The 19,147-nt window shown below is 35.9% G+C and overlaps 2 protein-coding genes across 2 annotated transcripts; both read left to right on the top strand.

Moving 5' to 3' along the window:
* Positions 1 to 231: 231 nt before the first annotated feature.
* On the top strand, positions 232 to 8,460 carry LOC144834971 (CMP-N-acetylneuraminate-poly-alpha-2,8-sialyltransferase-like). The gene is made up of 4 exons (XM_078689973.1): positions 232 to 360; positions 786 to 848; positions 6,933 to 7,433; positions 7,865 to 8,460. The coding sequence occupies exons 3-4, from the start codon at positions 7,147 to 7,149 to the stop codon at positions 8,127 to 8,129; spliced, it is 552 nt and encodes a 183-aa protein (XP_078546099.1). The 5' UTR covers positions 232 to 360; positions 786 to 848; positions 6,933 to 7,146; the 3' UTR covers positions 8,130 to 8,460.
* A 1,600-nt stretch (positions 8,461 to 10,060) lies between these two features.
* LOC144858673 (CMP-N-acetylneuraminate-poly-alpha-2,8-sialyltransferase-like) lies at positions 10,061 to 17,938 on the top strand. The gene is made up of 5 exons (XM_078714771.1): positions 10,061 to 10,293; positions 11,679 to 11,789; positions 12,686 to 13,103; positions 17,042 to 17,208; positions 17,329 to 17,938. The coding sequence occupies exons 1-5, from the start codon at positions 10,160 to 10,162 to the stop codon at positions 17,591 to 17,593; spliced, it is 1,095 nt and encodes a 364-aa protein (XP_078570897.1). The 5' UTR covers positions 10,061 to 10,159; the 3' UTR covers positions 17,594 to 17,938.
* Positions 17,939 to 19,147: the final 1,209 nt, after the last annotated feature.

Here is a 19,147-nt window from a genome sequence, read left to right as displayed (position 1 = left end):
GAACATCTATAATATTAAGTACAGTACATGATATTCGAGTTTTAAACTGTGTTTCGACTAGTCTAATGCTCTGTCTACACTATCAATCCAGTTTGACAACATAAAGTTTGATAGTGGTAGACAGAGCTTAAAGTGTACATGAGTACTTGAGCATGAGTAATAATATATAGCCCCCTCAATCTGATCCTGTTCTTGCAGCATTACATCTTATTAATTTGCGATGGCGGCGTCGGCCAGTACAAAGTGTTTTTATGCGTTTATTGTCCCTCTAATAATTATATACATATTAATTTACTTGTATTCACCGCTGCATAATGCAAGTCTTGGTTCAGTTCATCCTAAAGTAAAGTATCCTAAAAAGTAAGTAGGCCATACAGGAAATTTTACTGTAAGCGACTCTCAATCTACCACCGGTATTAACATTAATTTATTTAAATTTAATACCTCAGGAACATAAATATACGGAAACGGATTAGCATTGTATACATATAGGATTGCTATGTGAAATGGTGTGATAAATAATAGATCTAGGTGGGGGTCAAAGGGCGGTTTCATACTCTCCTCCATTATGTGCCAGCGATTTCATAAACCCCTCCTATAACGTAAAAGTTCTTAATTTCATTTTGGGTCAAAATGTATTGTGGCGGAGGATGTTAAACAAACAAAGAGTCCCAAATCTTTCCGAAATCTGTTTGTAAGACTCTAAGTTTTAGTATCGATTGTTAGTAGGGAATTTAACGATGAAGCATGCCGGAAATTCATAAAAATCATTATTCGACCCTTAGATCATCATGGACGACTATAGAGCTGTATAGACACATTAACGAAACAGCGGTAAATGTGATAAGGTAGGTGTTTTCATTTATGTACACACCTATATATTATACTGTATAATGCCATTGTTGAACAAATAAATGTTTTTTTAACTGAACTGAACTTTTTTTCCTTTTTTTTTATGAGATTTCATATTTTTGTTACATACTTATTTTGAATATGGTTTTTCATTTGTCCGAACCATTGTTATTTTGTTTATTACTGCAGGGAGTCTAGGCTTAAGTTTATTTGTTTGTAACAAAAAACTTATCTAGGCTTCCTTCTACACATGCTTTTTACTATGTAACATCTTGTATCTTTTTTTTTGTAGAGAATTGTTTAATAAATGAAACGAAATAAACGAATACATTTCTTTGTAATCAACCAGTTCTTGTTTCTCTTGCTTTGTTTTTGCATTCACTGTATATAATATAACACCAAAGGCGCCAAATATTAATTCTGAACCGCACGGGTACTGGTACTGGTACTGGTTCAAATAACCGTCTCACAGAGACATCTGGTAGCCATTGACTTAAAGTTGGCATTTGGATGTGTTACTTTTAAATGTAGGCCTACAGTATGAGAGTGACTACTACCAAATATATATTTGGTGATATTCTAAAAAATTAATTATATATAATATACTGTACATATATTTCTTTTTATATTTCTTTTTTTATATGTTAAGTTTCCCATTTGACTTACAGATGTAGATCAATAAATATAATTATACAATTCATCATTAAAATAGTTTTTTTTTTAAATGGAAACAAAACAAAATGGTAGGTTTGTTAATAATTTTAAAATATGACAGACTGCTCCCGGTGTCTCCCGGTCTTTGTCTTCTTCTTGTTTACATGAATCTTGTGCAAAAAATATGTCTAACCATCTTAATGTATCATGTTAATTACTTTATAGTCATGGTTTTATTGATTGTTAGAGCTTAAGGGAATTTATAGATGAATACTGACTTACAGATTGACTGTCATAATTATTGTTGCTCCCGGTGCCTCTCGGTCTTTCTTTTGTGCTGACATAGATGTTGTGCAAATATGTCTAACCATCTTAATGTATCATGTTTATTTACTTTTTATCGATTGTTAGAGCTTAAGGGAATTTATAGATGATCTGAATACTGGCTGATCGACTGTCACAATCTTATTGTTGCTCCCGGTGCCCCCCGGTCTTTCTTTTGTGCTGACATAGATGTTGTGCAAATATGTCTAACCATCTTATCAATGTATTATGTTTATCTACTTTATAGTCAACAATCACAAAGGGTATATTATGTACGTATGTGAAGATTAAGAAGTTGGAGAATTATCAAACATGGCGAAATAACTCTCAATGAATTTTTGCTTGAGCAAGTTGGAACCAAGTTGTTTGGTTCCCAAGTTGGAACCAAGTTGTTTGGTTCCCAATTTGGAACCAAGTTGTTTGGTTCCCAAGTTGGAACCAAGTTGTTTGGTTCCCAAGCTGGAACCAAGTTGTAACCAAGTTTTTTTGGTTCTCAAGTTGGAACCAATCTATTGGTTCTCAAGTTGGGACCAAGTTGTTTGGTTTCCAAGTTGGAACCAATCTATTGGTTCTCAAGTTGCAACCAAGTTGTTTGGTTCGCAAGTTGGAACCAATCTATTGGTTCTCAAGTTGGGACTAAGTTGTTTGGTTTCCAAGTTGGAACCAATCTATTGGTTCTCAAGTTGGAACTAAGTTGTTTGGTTCCCAAGTTGGAACCAAGTTGCTTGGTTCTCAAGTTGGAACCAAGTTGTTTGGTTCCCAAGCTGGAACCAAGTTGTAACCAAGTTTTTTTGGTTCTCAAGTTGGAACCAATCTATTGGTTCTCAAGTTGGGACCAAGTTGTTTGGTTTCCAAGTTGGAACCAATCTATTGGTTCTCAAGTTGCAACCAAGTTGTTTGGTTCGCAAGTTGGAACCAATCTATTGGTTCTCAAGTTGGGACTAAGTTGTTTGGTTTCCAAGTTAGAACCAATCTATTGGTTCTCAAGTTGGAACTAAGTTGTTTGGTTTCCAAGTTGGAACCAATCTATTGGTTCTCAAGTTGGGACTAAGTTGTTTGGTTTCCAAGTTGGAACCAATCTATTGGTTCTCAAGTTGGAACTAAGTTGTTTGGTTCCCAAGTTGGAACAAAGTTGTTTGCTTCTTAAGTTGGAACTAAGTTGTTTGGTTTCCAAGTTGGAACCAATCTATTGGTTCTCAAGTTGGAACCAATCTATTGGTTCTCAAGTTGGAACCAAGTTGTTTGGTTCGCAAGTTGGAACCAAGTTGTTTGGTTCTCAAGTTGGAACCAATCTATTGGTTCTCAAGTTGGAACCAAGTTGTTTGGTTCTCAAGTTGGGACCAAGTTTTTTGGTTCCAAAGTTTGAACCAAGTTGTTTGGTTCCCAAGTTGGAAAAAAGTTGTTTGCTACTCAAGTTGGAACCAAGTTGTTTGCTTCTTAAGTTGGAACCAAGTTGTTTGCTTCTTAAGTTGGAACCAAGTTGTTTGGTTCTCAAGTTGGAACCAAGTTGTTTGGTTCCTAAGTTGGAACCAAGTTTTTTTTGGTTTCCAAGTTGAAACCAACCTTGGTTCTCACTTGGACGTAACGCAAGTAGTGTAGATTGTAGTTATTATAACAAATACGCATATCGTACCGTATTTAAAAGACAATAATAGCATACATGAATAAACAGAGGTGCTAATACAGGTCAACATAAAAGAATGTTTCCATTATCTATTACACAATATAACCGTTTGCAAAAACCGCACTTATTTCGACGGTGGTGAAGCAGAACGATAATAAAGCCTTAAAAATAAAGTGAAATAAGCCTGCGTATAATGTTATAAAAGAGAATGTATAATGTGCTTCAATTAAGCCTACTACAATCGTTAACCGGTAATTATTTTAGTAATAAGGCAATATACATGACTGCATACTCAAAATTTGAGTTAGTGTTTGCCGACCGACCGACCGATATAGTGAGTTGTAGAGTCGCGTTGCATCGCGACTAATAAAAATAGTACTTTTTCTTTGTTGGTTACATCATGGAACTATTAGTTCCATGGTTACATCGCCTTGTAATCGTCATCTTAAAACATTCTGACATCATAGGCCTAAATTAGTTGCATTTAACCATATCAATGAATCTGTTCATTGGACGCACAACACAACGACGTAGGCAACGCAGATGAGTTGACCAATCACAACTGATAATACGGATGATCCATCGCGTCCTGATTGGCAAAATTGCTAAAGCGTGGTTCCCACTAGCGACGCAACGCAAGGACGTAACGCAACGCAAGTGAATTGACCAATCACAAGCGATGGCTTATTAGCTTGTGATTGCTAACTGTCTATAACTGTGCTTGTCATTGGTTAAAATGCTTGCGTTGTGTTTGAGTCCTTGCGTTACGTTCTAGTGGGAACCAAGCTTTATGAGCGCTTACGTCCTTGCGTTGCGCGCCAAGTGGAAACCAAGCACCTGAATAAAAATGATGGTGCACGAAAAGGAATGTCCTTCGGTGAAAACTTTTTAGATAGGCCTAGTGTTGGCTAAACACAAGACAGAACATAAAATTGTGCCAAAATATTATATCTTTTTACCAAATTAGATAGTGTATACAAGATTAATAATGTATAGCCCCCTCAATCTGACCCTCTTCTTGCAGAGTTACATTTTATTAATTTGTGATGGCGTCGGCCAGTACAAAGTGTGTGTTTATTGTTTCTCTTGCATTAATTATATACACGTTAATTTACTTTTATTCACCGCTGCATACTAAAAGTTTTGATTCAGGATTTAGGTACGTATGTAGAAAGAAAGAAATAAAATGGCGAAATTATTAACTGAATTTGAGTGCGATCTAGGAACAAGTAGAGTTAGGTCAGTTTACGTGATGTGTCATCAGTCGCCTGGACAAAGTCTATTGGTTCCCAACTTGGGAACCAATCTATTGGTTCCCAAGTTGGAACCAAGCTATTGGTTCCCCAGTTGGAACCAAGTTATTGGTTTCCAAGTTGGAACCAAGTTATTGGTTCCCAAGTTAAAACTTATGTTCCTTTTTTTAAACTCGGAAAAAGTCAATTATTTATCACTGTAACAGGTCTGCATTTGTGGAAAAGACAATACCATACTATTATTATTATTGAATAAAGTTATTGAACTTGAGCTTATAGGTATTAGAGTATTGTATTATAAGCTAACTTTCACGGACACAAAATCAAACAGCTTAGAAATGCTCCGTTAGGTATAACCGTTTTATTCAATGATTGAATATGTGTATGGTACGGTAACGGTAACAGAAAGTATAATTCCTTCAAATTGATATTCAAATACAGTAGTACATATGAAATACTTTCAATCTTGCTATCATATGAATATGATTATATATGCTATTATTGTTAATTAAATTGTTACATAGTTTGTTGTTTACATACAGTATCTTTTATAGTATGACATAACTTACAAAGCTGTGAGCATATGGATGCAGCACAATTGAAAACATCTGTGAATTTCTACTGTTAAACTTTAATACCTATGAAGGAAAAAACTATAACTGACAATCTACGAAATCTATAAAACTATTAAAAAGTACAAATTACAACAAATGTAAACATTAAGGGATCACCCTAAACATAACCATCATAAAAGGTACATCCAGTCGCCTTTTCAACACTATCCATGTTGCCATAGCAACTAAGAAGAAACCATCGCGCAGACGTACCTAGGCTAAATACAGCATCTCGCACACATGTGTACATACTGTGTGATAACTAGTTCACCCTTCGAACTATACACAATCAAAACTATTATATAGATTCTCAAAATGCAATAACATTAATATCCATAGTATCCTAAATATATCTAAAACAAGCTGATTCAACAATTATAGTGATTTATCAATTTTAAACTAATATTTCTTAGCTACAAAGGTACGACTGAAGTTTATTACTGATTTATCTAACTATAGGCAAAACAGTGCCGCGAAAAGTTACAATATGAAACGCCACAAATATTGTATGGAAGGCTACTGCGGCCAGCATACTAACATTAACCAGAAATGAAACTATGGCTTTATATCTGAAACTGAATCATATAAATATCTCGGTTTACATATTACTCGTAAATTAACTGACCATATACAAATTGATAATGTTATAAAAAGGGTCAAAGGTTAATACTGTTTAACGTACGCTAAATCAATTATCAGTAAGTTTTGATAACTTTAACAGAGTATAAATTTAAAGACTTAAAGATGTATTGTCCCTTGAAACACAAAAAAATGAAGGTCAAAATATTCTAAATTTAAATTGGCCATATCAAAGTAATATTAAAGTTATTCACTTTAAGTCGAAAATTCGAGCCAAAAGCAACAATTTTACGTAATTAACAGGTAAATTAGTTTGATTACATTTCGTTTGGAAAATCGTCGCGAGCGAAAGTAAACAAAGATTTCAAACCACGATTACGCATTATGCATATGCTAATTAGGATTGTTTACAACTCGTCACGGTTGAGAAGGTATTTTCACACAGATCGTGAGGAAGTTTTATGATTATGCATACAGAGTAGCCAAACAAGCGCGTTTCATTATGGGGTATGTTTTGATCGAAAACTTTGACTGGAAGTCAGAGTTATTTTTTTAACAAAAAAACATCTGTATTTCAGTTAAATGATTTTTTTTTCGACAAATTTTTGGTGATAGTTAATAACTATTATGATACTTCAAAATGACCCACCTTTTTTCGAAATCTGTTATTTTTTATTTTTTTGGAATTAGTCAAAGGGACAATACATCTTTAAGATTTTGTGGGTTTGAGGATAATTATGTTACGGATTAATAGATTTAATATGTATGTTTTCATTTGATTTGGTTTTTTCTTCTTTTTTTGCCTTTTCTGTATGTAAAATTTGCACTACAAATGCACCTTTGTACTGTAAGTGTGCTACCGATCTAAAGGTGTACATCCAAATAAATAAATAAACATGAAAGTCAATATTTTACAGATAGAAAAAGAAAATATATTTAGGCGGGAACATGAAATCAAAATGTTTTGCTGGATGTGTACGTTGAGGCAACTATATTTCGTTTATTCAGTAAAGCATGTCTTTTTTTCTACAGAAAAAGTTTAAAGGGGTTTTCGCCGATTAGATTGCTCCGTGTCTATCCTAACGATCAAATATCAAACCAAACTTACACCGAAACAGCTCAAGCCAATGGGGAACCATGGATAAAGCCTGCGAACACGTGCGCTGTCATTGGAAACTCCGGAATCCTGCAGGGTAGTAATTGCGGATTGGAAATTGATGCGCATGATCACGTGTTTCGTTCAAATATGGCGCCACTGGAAGGTTTCGAGAAAGATGTTGGAACAAGAACAAAATTAGTGACAATAAACAATGAACAGGGAAGACATTATGGCTGGTGCTCACAGAATAAAAATGATAGTTGTTACAAAACGATGTATCGCTATCTGAACAATTTGAATAATTCCACTATTATATGGGTGACAAAGGCAAGCGCCTCGTCTCCCAAGATGGATATTGTCAATGTCATGCGCACATTCAAGCCAAGCATTGTATTAGCACGACCAAGTAAATCACTTAAAAAGTCGATTGCGAGGTAATCTACAATATACATATTTGGGCACATCACTGCCATATTTGGGCACATCACTACCATATTTTTGGGCACATCACTATCATATTTGGGCACATCACTACCATATTTGGGCACATCATCACATTTTTTTTGTCAAATTAGTTTGATAATTTAGACAGAGCTTTAGTACTTTTTATAAAGAAAAGAATGAATTGAAGTCGAAGATCACACTGAGCCGACACACTTCATTAGCACAATGTGAACGTTCAGCCTAACTAGGTTTCCACAGGAAACCAACACAAGACAATATATAGTAGGCTCAATCGGGTTTCTTTGCACTGCATGCCACAAGCATGGGGAAGGCCTATATGGAATATACTAATGGAAAATAGGCCTATAAGGCGCCCACTTGGATTTAAAAAAAATTTCTTTTTTTTTTCTTTTTTTTTTAGGAGGTGGAAAATTTCATCGCCATCGTCGGGCCTTTACGTAGTTTCGCTTGCTGGAAATATGTGTAGTAAAGTATCATTGTATGGATTTTACCCTTTCAACCGAACAGCCGAAGGGAAACCCGTCACGTACCATTATTACGGAAATGCATCTTTTAAAAATGGACACCACATGCCAGAGGAATTTAAAGTTTTAAAACAGCTGAATGCGTCTGGTGTTATTAGGTTGGTTACATCGCCTTGTAATCGTCATCCTAAAACATTCTGACGTCATAGGCCTACATAAGTTAATTAATTAACCATAGCAATCTGTTCATTGGACGTACAACGCGCGCAAGGACGACGTAGGCACAACGCTAGTGAGTTGACCAATCACAAGTGATAATACGGATGACACATCGTGTCCTGATTGGTCAAATTACTTGAGTGCGCTTACGTCCTTGCGTTTAGCGCCAGTTGAAGAAGAAGCGTTTGTATAAAAATTATGGTGCACGAAAAGGAACATAAGAAAGTTACATAAAAAGTTGTCCTCCAGTAAAAAATAATTTGTTGTTATTTGTTGTATTTGTAATTTAAGAGGCCATTTTATAGTGTTGGCTAAACACAAGACAGAAAATAAAAAAATAAACAAAAATGTATGTGTCTAAATTGCCTTTTTTATTTAAAACTTTCGTTCATTAAATATGTTGCATTTTTCTATTCTAGTTAAACTATTAAAATATATCTAAAGTTTGGTTTCACTAGGACGCAACGCAATGACGTAAGCGCAACGCAAGCGAGTTGACCATGACAAGCGACAGCAGTTAATGATCTATCGTGTCGTAATTGGTCAAATTACTTGCGTTGCGCTTACGTCCTTGTGCTGCGTCCTTGTGGGAATCAAGCGTAATGATCAGGGCGGCGCGCGATAGATCATCATAGTCGCTTGTGATTGGTCAACTCGCTTGCGTTTCGTTATTATACGTCCCTGGAAACCAAATATGATTTGGTACCTAGGTGCTCCTAAAAACTCTCCTGAACAATAAACGCCCTGGGAGTTTATTCAAATAAATATCGGTATATGCAGATGTCCTAACTAGATCACCGCGCGGTTTAGAATGTGTTGTCTGTTAATTTATCTCTAGTTAATATTTACACGTTGTTGTTAGTACTGTCAAAGAATATATATCACAAGAATGAGTAATCCGCGGTTTTCCCTGTAACCGGTAATATTGTCCATTCGGTAGGGCGCCGCCATAAGTCAGGATGAATACAAAAAGTGCTTTGCCTTGGTGGTCGCGGTCTGTCACAGAGCCATTATATATAAAGAGTTACGACATTGAAAATTAGAAGCCATTTTTGTGTCAAAGAATACGCACGCTGACGCCGCGCGCGTCTATTTTGTATAGCGTTTTCCTGTAGTTCATGCATTATTTTTAGATTTTTTTGTCTATGAAATAACGCTTATATTCCGTTTTTATTTTAGTAATTAATTTTATTAATGGTATTAATTTGGTAACATATATATATATTGTGTCTATTATAACAAAAGAATAAATGCTAGGGCCTACATGCAATTCAGGATACATCAAAGCATGAACCAATACAAAAAACACACAAATTCACCCCTCTATTTATACAGTATATGGCTCTCTGTGTGTTTTTGACACAAACTTTCAGAGACTCGTTCATCATTTCATTTGTAATAATTTGCCTTTATTATTTTAATATTGTTCATACCCTATTCAATATATTAACAAATATATCCAAGACACTCTATTATTTTATTTAGTCATCAAAGCATGCATTATGAATTGAAAATATTACATAATTGTTATTAATAGGACGTAGTTATGGGATGTTTCGTTCCAAAATCAATCAATCGAACTTTATAATGTACTAGCGCACGCGCGCGCAACATTCTTTGCCGCAAGTACTTCTGTACGCTGTGCACATCGATATGTCACCGTAAAATGTGCAATTACATTTTTTTAAATATAAGAAAAAATTTAAAGTATTTTCTTGCTCCTATACTTTACATGCATTAACGGAGACAAGTTTGACACAAATTGATCTGCATATCACGTGACTATAATTCAATGTCGTAACTCTTTATATGGCTCTGGGGTCTGTATAGTCAGAGCGCCACCAGCGTCGTTTGCTTGACTCACTACTGGAACCAAAGCGATGGCTCAGTATGATCATCATACTAACTGTGTTCACACGACACACAGAGTTACGAGTGCATAGAACAGTGCCAAGCTGATCTACATCATATCCTAGTTAAAACCGAAGGGGAAATTTACAATTTTGGTGGTAATGATGGCGGTCAAGAAGAAGTGTTTATGTGCGTTTATTGTCAGTCCAGTATGTATGTACATTTACTTGTATTCACCATTCACTACTATCATGTATGTTGCAAGTATGTCCTATTCAGTCAACTTCACTCAAAAGTAAGTAGATCTATGTTGTACTTTAAACTCTAGAGGAGCTGGGGTAGCATGCACCAGTAAGATTTGAGGTCATTTAAACTGTTACCTTTGACCTCATTGCATTGTGCAAGCTAAAGCTTGGTTCCCACTAGCGACGCAACGTAAGCAAATGCCCTTCCATTCATTGTGTTTTCCCCCGCCTGCGTGAAATCAAACCTGCGATGTTTGCAGCACTGTTGCGTCGTCGGTTCCCACTTGTGATTACGCAATACATCACTTTGCGTCAATACGTCGTTGCGTTGCGTCCTAGTGGGAACCACGCTTAACGACTCAAACCATTCTAGATATCACAATTTTAATTACGTTTAATTTTACAGGGTCGTCCTTGCTTAATTCACCGAATAATAATTGTTTTGAAAAATTTGAGAAAAATACGCCTCCAGATGGTTAAAAATTGCACTCGTAATCAATATTACAGCAAATACAAAACACTATTGCATTTGTTCTGGTGAAAGCTTTATTGAGCTTATTTGATCTTTTCCATCTTTGCATCTTTTATTTACTTTGAATTAATCTGTAACAACTTATCAAGTTGTTGATCAAATAAAACGAATGAATGAACTTGGAATTTGTAGGCAATTGATTAGAACATTGGCCCAAACACAACGAGATTGATGACAGGCAGACCGTTTATCCAGGGAAAAGTAAATAAGGTTTAACATGTTATTCAGGGCTTCTTTAGTTAGTGGTATGTTTTCATTATGATCGCTGATTTTTTGAGAAAAGATTAAATTAAGCGTCAAACATAATGAAATGATCCCCCTCAGAATTCTGATACGTTCAAGACTGAGAAAGGGCAACACGGTATTGCGATGGACTTGGACCAGATTGAATATTTCATATGTGGGGTATATGACGCTAGATTTAACCTTTTCACCAAAAGGCAAAATACCATTAACTGGAGGGCTGGTTTAAAATGTTCCAAGTATTCGGAATTTTAAATTAAGATACAAGCAGTTAATAATAAAAAGAATGATTTCCTTCTTATTTTGTTAACATTGCTGTAGTGGTGTGTTAATACCACCAATACAATGTCAACGCGGTAAAATATAGTTCCAGATCTATTATTTTTATATTAAGTTAAATGCATATATTTCTATTAAACATGAATAGAAAATAGTACTTCTGCATCATTTGCCATTATTTTCGTGTTTCTATGATGTACGGTTTAGGAATCCGACATTATCTGAGGTAAAATGTCACATTTTAAATGGCCTCAAATCTTTTATACGAGTTGCCATACCAAATGCTATGCTTTTAACCCAATTTGAATCACACAAGATTTACATTGAAATATAAGCTTTAACGTAATTTATTTAGGGTTTTTTTTTAATATCGATTTTTAGATTATTGGCAAATGTAAATGGGATGAAGCCCGCGAGAAATTCATTACAAAGCATCATCGATATTCGACAACTCTTTAGACACATTAACGAAACAGCGGCAAATACAACAAGGTAAACTTGCCTGAATATTTTTTTTATTTTTATTTTATTTTATGTCTTTAGGCAATGTGGCCAAGGATTACCAATAGTGAATTAATCACTGTCCTATCAGATAGGTGGTAATCCCCCTGATACAGGGGCTATTTTGTGAACCTGTTCACCGGGGTAACCCCCTACTCTTCTCGAATAATGAACTGGGTTCTTTAAAGTGCACACAGGTTATAACTGTGTACACTGGACCTACGGTCGATGTTGTTCTTTAGGTACGGTAATATAGTTACAGACAGACCGACAGACCAGCTCCCCGTACCGTTTTCTATATGATAGCATTTGATTTGTAAGTAAGATGACTCTTGTCCATCAGTATTGTCTAATCCTACAGTTTTTCAGAAACTGAATTCCTAATGAAAATCCTCCTTCTGAAATTGCGGTGTGTGAGGATTGCGTTGAGGCGCAACATTTCGTTAGTTCATACTATAGCTATATTCATACTATAGCTATATTCGTACTATAGCTATATTCGTACTATAGCTATATTCGTCACATAGCTATATTCGTACTATAGCTATATTCGTACTATAGCTATATTCGTCACATAGCTATATTCATACTATAGCTATATTCGTACTATAGCTATATTCGTACTATAGCTATATTTGTCACATAGCTATATTTGTACGGGTTATAGCTATATTCGTACTATAGCTATATTCGTACTATAGCTATATTCGTACTATAGCTATATTCGTACTATAGCTATATTCGTACTATAGCTATGTACTATAGCTATATTCGTACTATAGCTATATTCGTACTATATCTATATTCGTACTATAGCTATATTCGTACTATAGCTATATTAATATAGCTATTGCATATAATTATAATTATAGCTTTCTTTTCTGCAGAAACACTTTGAATGAGTTTTCGCCGATTAGATTGCTCCGTGTCTATCCTAACGATCAGATATCAAACCAAACTTACACCGAAACAGCTCAAGCCAATGGGGAACCATGGATAAAGCCTGCGAACACGTGCGCTGTCATCGGAAACTCCGGAATCCTGCAGGGGAGTAATTGCGGATTGGAAATTGATGCGCATGATCACGTGTTTCGTTCAAATATGGCGCCACTGGAAGGTTTCGAGAAAGATGTTGGAACAAGAACAAAATTAGTGACAATAAACAATGAACAGGGAAAACATTACGACTGGTGCTCACAGAATAAAAATGATAGCTGTTACCAAACGACGTATCGCTATCTGAACAATTTGAATAATTCCACTATTATATGGTTTTTTTCATTTCATTTCATTTCAAAAGACATTTATTTTCCTCCATAGCAATACAGTACAAAATAATAAACAAAAATGGTAAGGAATATAAAAAATGAAATAGATGTTTGTTGGATAAAACAACAGAAAAGTGAATTTAAGAAAATTGGCTATGGAGGAAGGCATAATCCCGAGAAGATGAGGAAATCTTGTGCTGGGTATGCCTATGCAAATAAAATGGATAATTGAATAAGAGTGGAAATAAAGAGAAACAAACAAGACAAAAAAACGCACAGAAAAGGAAAAATAAAAAATAAATAAATAAATTAATTAATTAAAAAAAAATAAATAAAATAAATAAATAAATAAATAAATAAATTGATAAAAAATAGATCAATCAAATTGTAGAATCAGAAAATAAAACTCAAAAACCACAGTAGATCAATGTTCAGCAGCATAAATCAAATTGCGACATTCGATTGTTGTCTTTTTAATACTTTAACATTAGGTGTTGTTTTAATTTTTTGGAAAATAAAGAAATTGAAACAGCATTTGTAATTGGGGGTGGTAAACTGTTCATCATTGATGGACCGGAGTATCTAATACTGTTTTGAAAATAATTGGTGTTGTGGATAGGTATGTGTATATTAGTTCTAGAACGTGTAGGGTAATTGTGAATAGAAAAATTCGGAATAAACATATTGTTTAAATGATTTGGAGAAGTGGAATGCAGGGCGGAGAATACAAATTTGCCTTGTTGCATTATGTTTATATCAATGAGTTTGAGGAGATTAAGTTTGGAAAATAAATGGGAAGAATGGGACCGCGGTGGAGCGCCAGATATAATCCTGATAGCCTTCTTTTGTATAATTTGCAGTTTACTGAGGTTGGATACGTAAGTATTGGCCCAGACAATGTTACAGTAGCTCAAATAGGGAAGAATGAGGGAGCAGTAAAGGGTTCGAAGAATATTAAGGGGTACAAATGAGGATAACCTAGAAATGATACCAACGCTTTTGGAAGTTTTATTCTCTACTTCTTTAATATGATTTTTCCATGTTAGATTGCTGTCCATAACTACACCTACACCTGACAAAGGCAAGCGGTTATTATCTCAAGATGAGTATGGTCAATACTCTACGACTGTTTAAACCAAACATTGTATTAGCACGACCAAAAAGATTACTGAGCAAATATGTTAGAAGGTAAAGATCTATCTATCTATACACTAATTATAATCACTAAGCCAGTGTTTCTCTATCTCCTCCTAAACCGGATACTAGCGCCGTTCGAGTTGGGGCACCTTTTATCATCTATTAGAACCGAAAAATGTATCCATTGGACGGGTACCTACTAGTATCATTTAATTTAAAAAGTAGGCCTAGGAAATAATCAATTTGCTCAAATGTACATCGAGTGGTCAGGGCCGTAGCCAGGATCTGTCAAGGGGGGTTCGGACAATAAGTATTTGGGTCACTGCCCCGCGGGTGGGGTCTGAGGCGAATTTAGTGACACCCCTTGATGGCCGGAAATGGTACTCTCGTACATAACATTCATGATAAATGGCACCTCTAATTGGCCGGAAAAACACTCTCATGCAGCATGCTACGATTGAACAAAACGATCGTACTTTTTTCCTCCTCCTCACGATAACATTTGTTGCCGCCGTATGTTAGATGCGCGTGCTCTGTGTGCGGAACCACCGCCGATTGTTTGATCATTCACTCGGTATTTTGTTTTGCGTTCAAGTTACAAGCCCCCCCAAAAAAGCACAATTTGGGTGAGAAGGCAAATTCAATGCTTATTATAGCCAGGGGCGGACCCAGGGGTGTTTCCCTTGTGGCCCGGGCAACAGCCTTAATTTCATACTAAATGTTGTTTCTGCCACTAAATTAAAATTGAGTTCCATTTCATCGTATACAATATCCATCCGGACCCGGAACTTGATAGGCTTAGTCATAAAGTAGTTACAGAGTTGCAGGGCATTTTATTATTGTTGAATGTTTTGATATTAGCCTAATTGTTAAAACGACCTTCACAACCAAAATATTTCTTTTCATTTTAAATGGAACGCTACAAAAATAATCCTCTGCTTCATCGGAGCATGAATACATAATAACCAGACAAGAATGTATCTTTGTTACGTTTTACTATCAATCCATTTTCATGTCACGCAATCCATTTTTCAACAATATAGTAGTATAATAACATTTTGATTGAATAGTGAGGGATTAGTTACAGTTTGACTTTGAATAAACCATTAGTAATTTACTGAAATTATTCAATTAAAGAAACGCTCAACACATGAGAAATAGATGTCGGTCGATAAACTTCTGACGACGACTAAAACAACGACAATCAGCTAAATGTTAGTGATTTTATTTCATCTCTGGCTTGTTACATTTTTCATGACACATTACCGGACTTCCCCCTCCTCTCGCAATGAACGACAGTACAGATCTTCCCTATCTAGGCTCGTGTATGTAGCATACTACGTTATTCACAAATTACCCACGCATAGCAGTGTTAGAGCCATCACAGATTACCTCTAATAGATCAATCATTCATACATGAATTCAAAAATTCATCGACAAACGAAATATAGCCTATATTCATTCCTTTTAAATATTAGGCATATTGCCAAGGCTAATAATCGATTTGTCCATAATTATTGAGTTTTGCCGGGGGTTTTCCATAATCTAAGGCCAATTTTTAGGCCAAATCATAATTGTGCGTATTCTGTATTTCCGATGCGTGTAGTACCCTATTTATCTTCATTTCCGTACGTTCGTAAATATTAGGCCGAATTTCCGTAGTAATTTATAGACGTTCCGAAATTTGAACCGTGTTATACCGGTAGCAGAGCAAAGTTTGCTTCTTTCTGCAAATGTCCTATCATTCTTTTCTATGTTTTATTTGGAGTGTGGTTTAAAACAACACTTTTGTAAAGTTTATAGTGGATAAATAAAAATGAATGTTTGGAAATGGTGATTTTAACATCTGACTTTATTTAGCATTTTTAAATGAATTAAAATTCCAAATTATACAATTTAACCTTTTGCTCAATATATTTATAGCAACAGCTTCATATTTTTTGTATAACTTTTTAAAATTATTAAATTGATAATTAATTTACATTAATTGAGTACAGTTATTAGAATGTATTACCGTACCAAAAGTACCTTAATCGGGGACCTCCCCGTGACGTTCGCATTGAACGAAAAAAAATTATCATTTTTATTTTACGTGCGAGAGTACCATTTGCGGCCATCTAGGGGTGTCATTTAACAATTTGCTTGCTCAAATACTCAGTGTCTACAGCCCTGGAGTCTTTGGGCAACCCTCTTAAAATAGTCTTGCGACCGCCCCTGATAGCTCTATCTATATTTATTTACAGCAATTTGTTGAGGAAACTAAATATATCAATGTAAATAGGTGGTATTGATACAGTTGAGTAGGCCTACGTATCGGCTGGTGGTCTAGAAAAAAATAATCGAATGCTATAGGTGTAAACTACAGTACATGATACCATAGATATTATAGTGTAATATATTAAATTCACTATAATCCACTATACTTCATAGCCACACATACATATTGTAGGTAACCGCAGCGTTCCATTTTTTGATGTACGTCGGAAGGCTATATATGCATGCTGACTGCCAGTGATCGAAACAATAGGTACGCGGTTGTCTAGCGGTGTCCTTTGTACGATTCGTTCGTGCTCAAGCTCACGTCAATATCATGTTACATCCTGGGATCAAAAATTCGTATTATTTTTCGGCAACCAATTCATTTGTTTAACAATAAGGTATGAGTTATTCACGAACGAGTTAACGAATTTTTCAATTTACAAATAACCTTTTGTATTGTGGGGCACGTATTTGGAGGATTTTCAGAGATGAGGGTGGTGAGGTATTGGGGATGTCGGGGGGGGGGGGGGGGGGTTCGCCCGAACCATAAAAACCCCCCTGACTATGGGCCTGGTGGTCCGGCTGGTTTGCTGTCCTCCAGCTTTCCAATTTGGTAGTAGACCGTGTTTTATTTTTCATGTGAGCTATGACCATTGCATTGCCGTCAGTACAGACATCAAACTGCATACTCAGTGTCTTAAAGTTGTCGCTAGACACGATCGTGACAAAACGAGTGGAAAACATGGGTATGCCTACACCACCTATTCGGGTTGACATTATGATTTCTACACTCATGCATTATTTGGTATGCTGTTTCAGTTAAAATAATCACTACATATACCTTTGTTTTTGTTTCTTTTTTTTAGGAGGTGGAATGTTAAAAAACCATCGTCAGGCCTTTACTTATTTTCGCTTGCTGGAAATATGTGTAGTAAAGTATCATTGTATGGATTTTACCCTTTCAACCGAACAGCCGAAGGGAAACCCGTCACGTACCATTATTACGGAAATGCATCTTTTAAAAATGGACACCACATGCCAGAGGAATTTAAAGTTTTAAAACAGCTGAATGCGTCTGGTGTTATTAGGTTGGTTACATCGCCTTGTAATCGTCATCCTAAAACATTCTGACGTCATAGGCCTACATAAGTTAATTAATTAACCATAGCAATCTGTTCATTGGACGTACAACGCGCGCAAGGACGACGTAGGCACAACGCTAGTGAGTTGACCAATCACAAGTGATAATACGGATGACACATCGTGTCCTGATTGGTCAAATTACTTGAGTGCGCTTACGTCCTTGCGTTTAGCGCCAGTTGAAGAAGAAGCGTTTGTATAAAAATTATGGTGCACGAAAAGGAACATAAGAAAGTTACATAAAAAGTTGTCCTCCAGTAAAAAATAATTTGTTGTTATTTGTTGTATTTGTAATTTAAGAGGCCATTTTATAGTGTTGGCTAAACACAAGACAGAAAATAAAAAAATAAACAAAAATGTACGTGTCTAAATTGCCTTTTTTATTTAAAACTTTCGTTCATTAAACATGTTGCATTTTTCTATTCTAGTTAAACTATTAAAATATATCTAAAGTTTGGTTTCACTAGGACGCAACGCAATGACGTAAGCGCAACGCAAGCGAGTTGACCATGACAAGCGACAGCAGTTAATGATCTATCGTGTCGTAATTGGTCAAATTACTTGCGTTGCGCTTACGTCCTTGTGCTGCGTCCTTGTGGGAATCAAGCGTAATGATCAGGGCGGCGCGCGATAGATCATCATAGTCGCTTGTGATTGGTCAACTCGCTTGCGTTTCGTTATTATACGTCCCTGGAAACCAAATATGATTTGGTACCTAGGTGCTCCTAAAAACCCTCCTGAAAACAATAAACGCCCGGAGAGTTTATTCAGATAAACATCGTCATGCTTTGATATAGGATACATCAAAGCCAGGATCTGTCAAGGGGGGTTCGGACAATAAGTATTTGGGTCACTGCCCCGCGGGTGGGGTCTGAGGCGAATTTAGTGACACCCCTTGATGGCCGGAAATGGTACTCTCGTACATAACATTCATGATAAATGGCACCTCTAATTGGCCGGAAAAACACTCTCATGCAGCATGCTACGATTGAACAAAACGATCGTACTTTTTTCCTCCTCCTCACGATAACATTTGTTGCCGCCGTATGTTAGATGCGCGTGCTCTGTGTGCGGAACCACCGCCGATTGTTTGATCATTCACTCGGTATTTTGTTTTGCGTTCAAGTTACAAGCCCCCCCAAAAAAGCACAATTTGGGTGAGAAGGCAAATTCAATGCTTATTATAGCCAGGGGCGGACCCAGGGGTGTTTCCCTTGTGGCCCGGGCAACAGCCTTAATTTCATACTAAATGTTGTTTCTGCCACTAAATTAAAATTGAGTTCCATTTCATCGTATACAATATCCATCCGGACCCGGAACTTGATAGGCTTAGTCATAAAGTAGTTACAGAGTTGCAGGGCATTTTATTATTGTTGAATGTTTTGATATTAGCCTAATTGTTAAAACGACCTTCACAACCAAAATATTTCTTTTCATTTTAAATGGAACGCTACAAAAATAATCCTCTGCTTCATCGGAGCATGAATACATAATAACCAGACAAGAATGTATCTTTGTTACGTTTTACTATCAATCCATTTTCAT

Source organism: Antedon bifida, chromosome 2, assembly GCF_963402885.1.
Source record: "Antedon bifida chromosome 2, ecAntBifi1.1, whole genome shotgun sequence".
Lineage (NCBI taxonomy): Eukaryota > Metazoa > Echinodermata > Crinoidea > Comatulida > Antedonidae > Antedon > Antedon bifida.
The sequence above is the reverse complement of the archived record's forward strand: the minus strand, read 5'-3'. Positions and strand labels throughout refer to the sequence as shown.

Excerpts from the sequence above, each read along its gene's own strand:
- LOC144858673 (XM_078714771.1), top strand. The coding sequence starts at position 10,160 with ATGATGGCGGTCAAGAAGAAGTGTTTATGTGCGTTTATTGTCAGTCCA. Across the intron at positions 13,104-17,041 it reads ATTTCATTTCAAAAGACATT|CGGCTGGTTTGCTGTCCTCC; the intron begins TATTTTCCTCCA and ends GGCCTGGTGGTC. Across the intron at positions 17,209-17,328 it reads AAAACGAGTGGAAAACATGG|GAGGTGGAATGTTAAAAAAC; the intron begins GTATGCCTACAC and ends TCTTTTTTTTAG.
- LOC144834971 (XM_078689973.1), top strand. The coding sequence starts at position 7,147 with ATGGCGCCACTGGAAGGTTTCGAGAAAGATGTTGGAACAAGAACAAAA. Across the intron at positions 7,434-7,864 it reads CTTAAAAAGTCGATTGCGAG|GAGGTGGAAAATTTCATCGC; the intron begins GTAATCTACAAT and ends TTTTTTTTTTAG.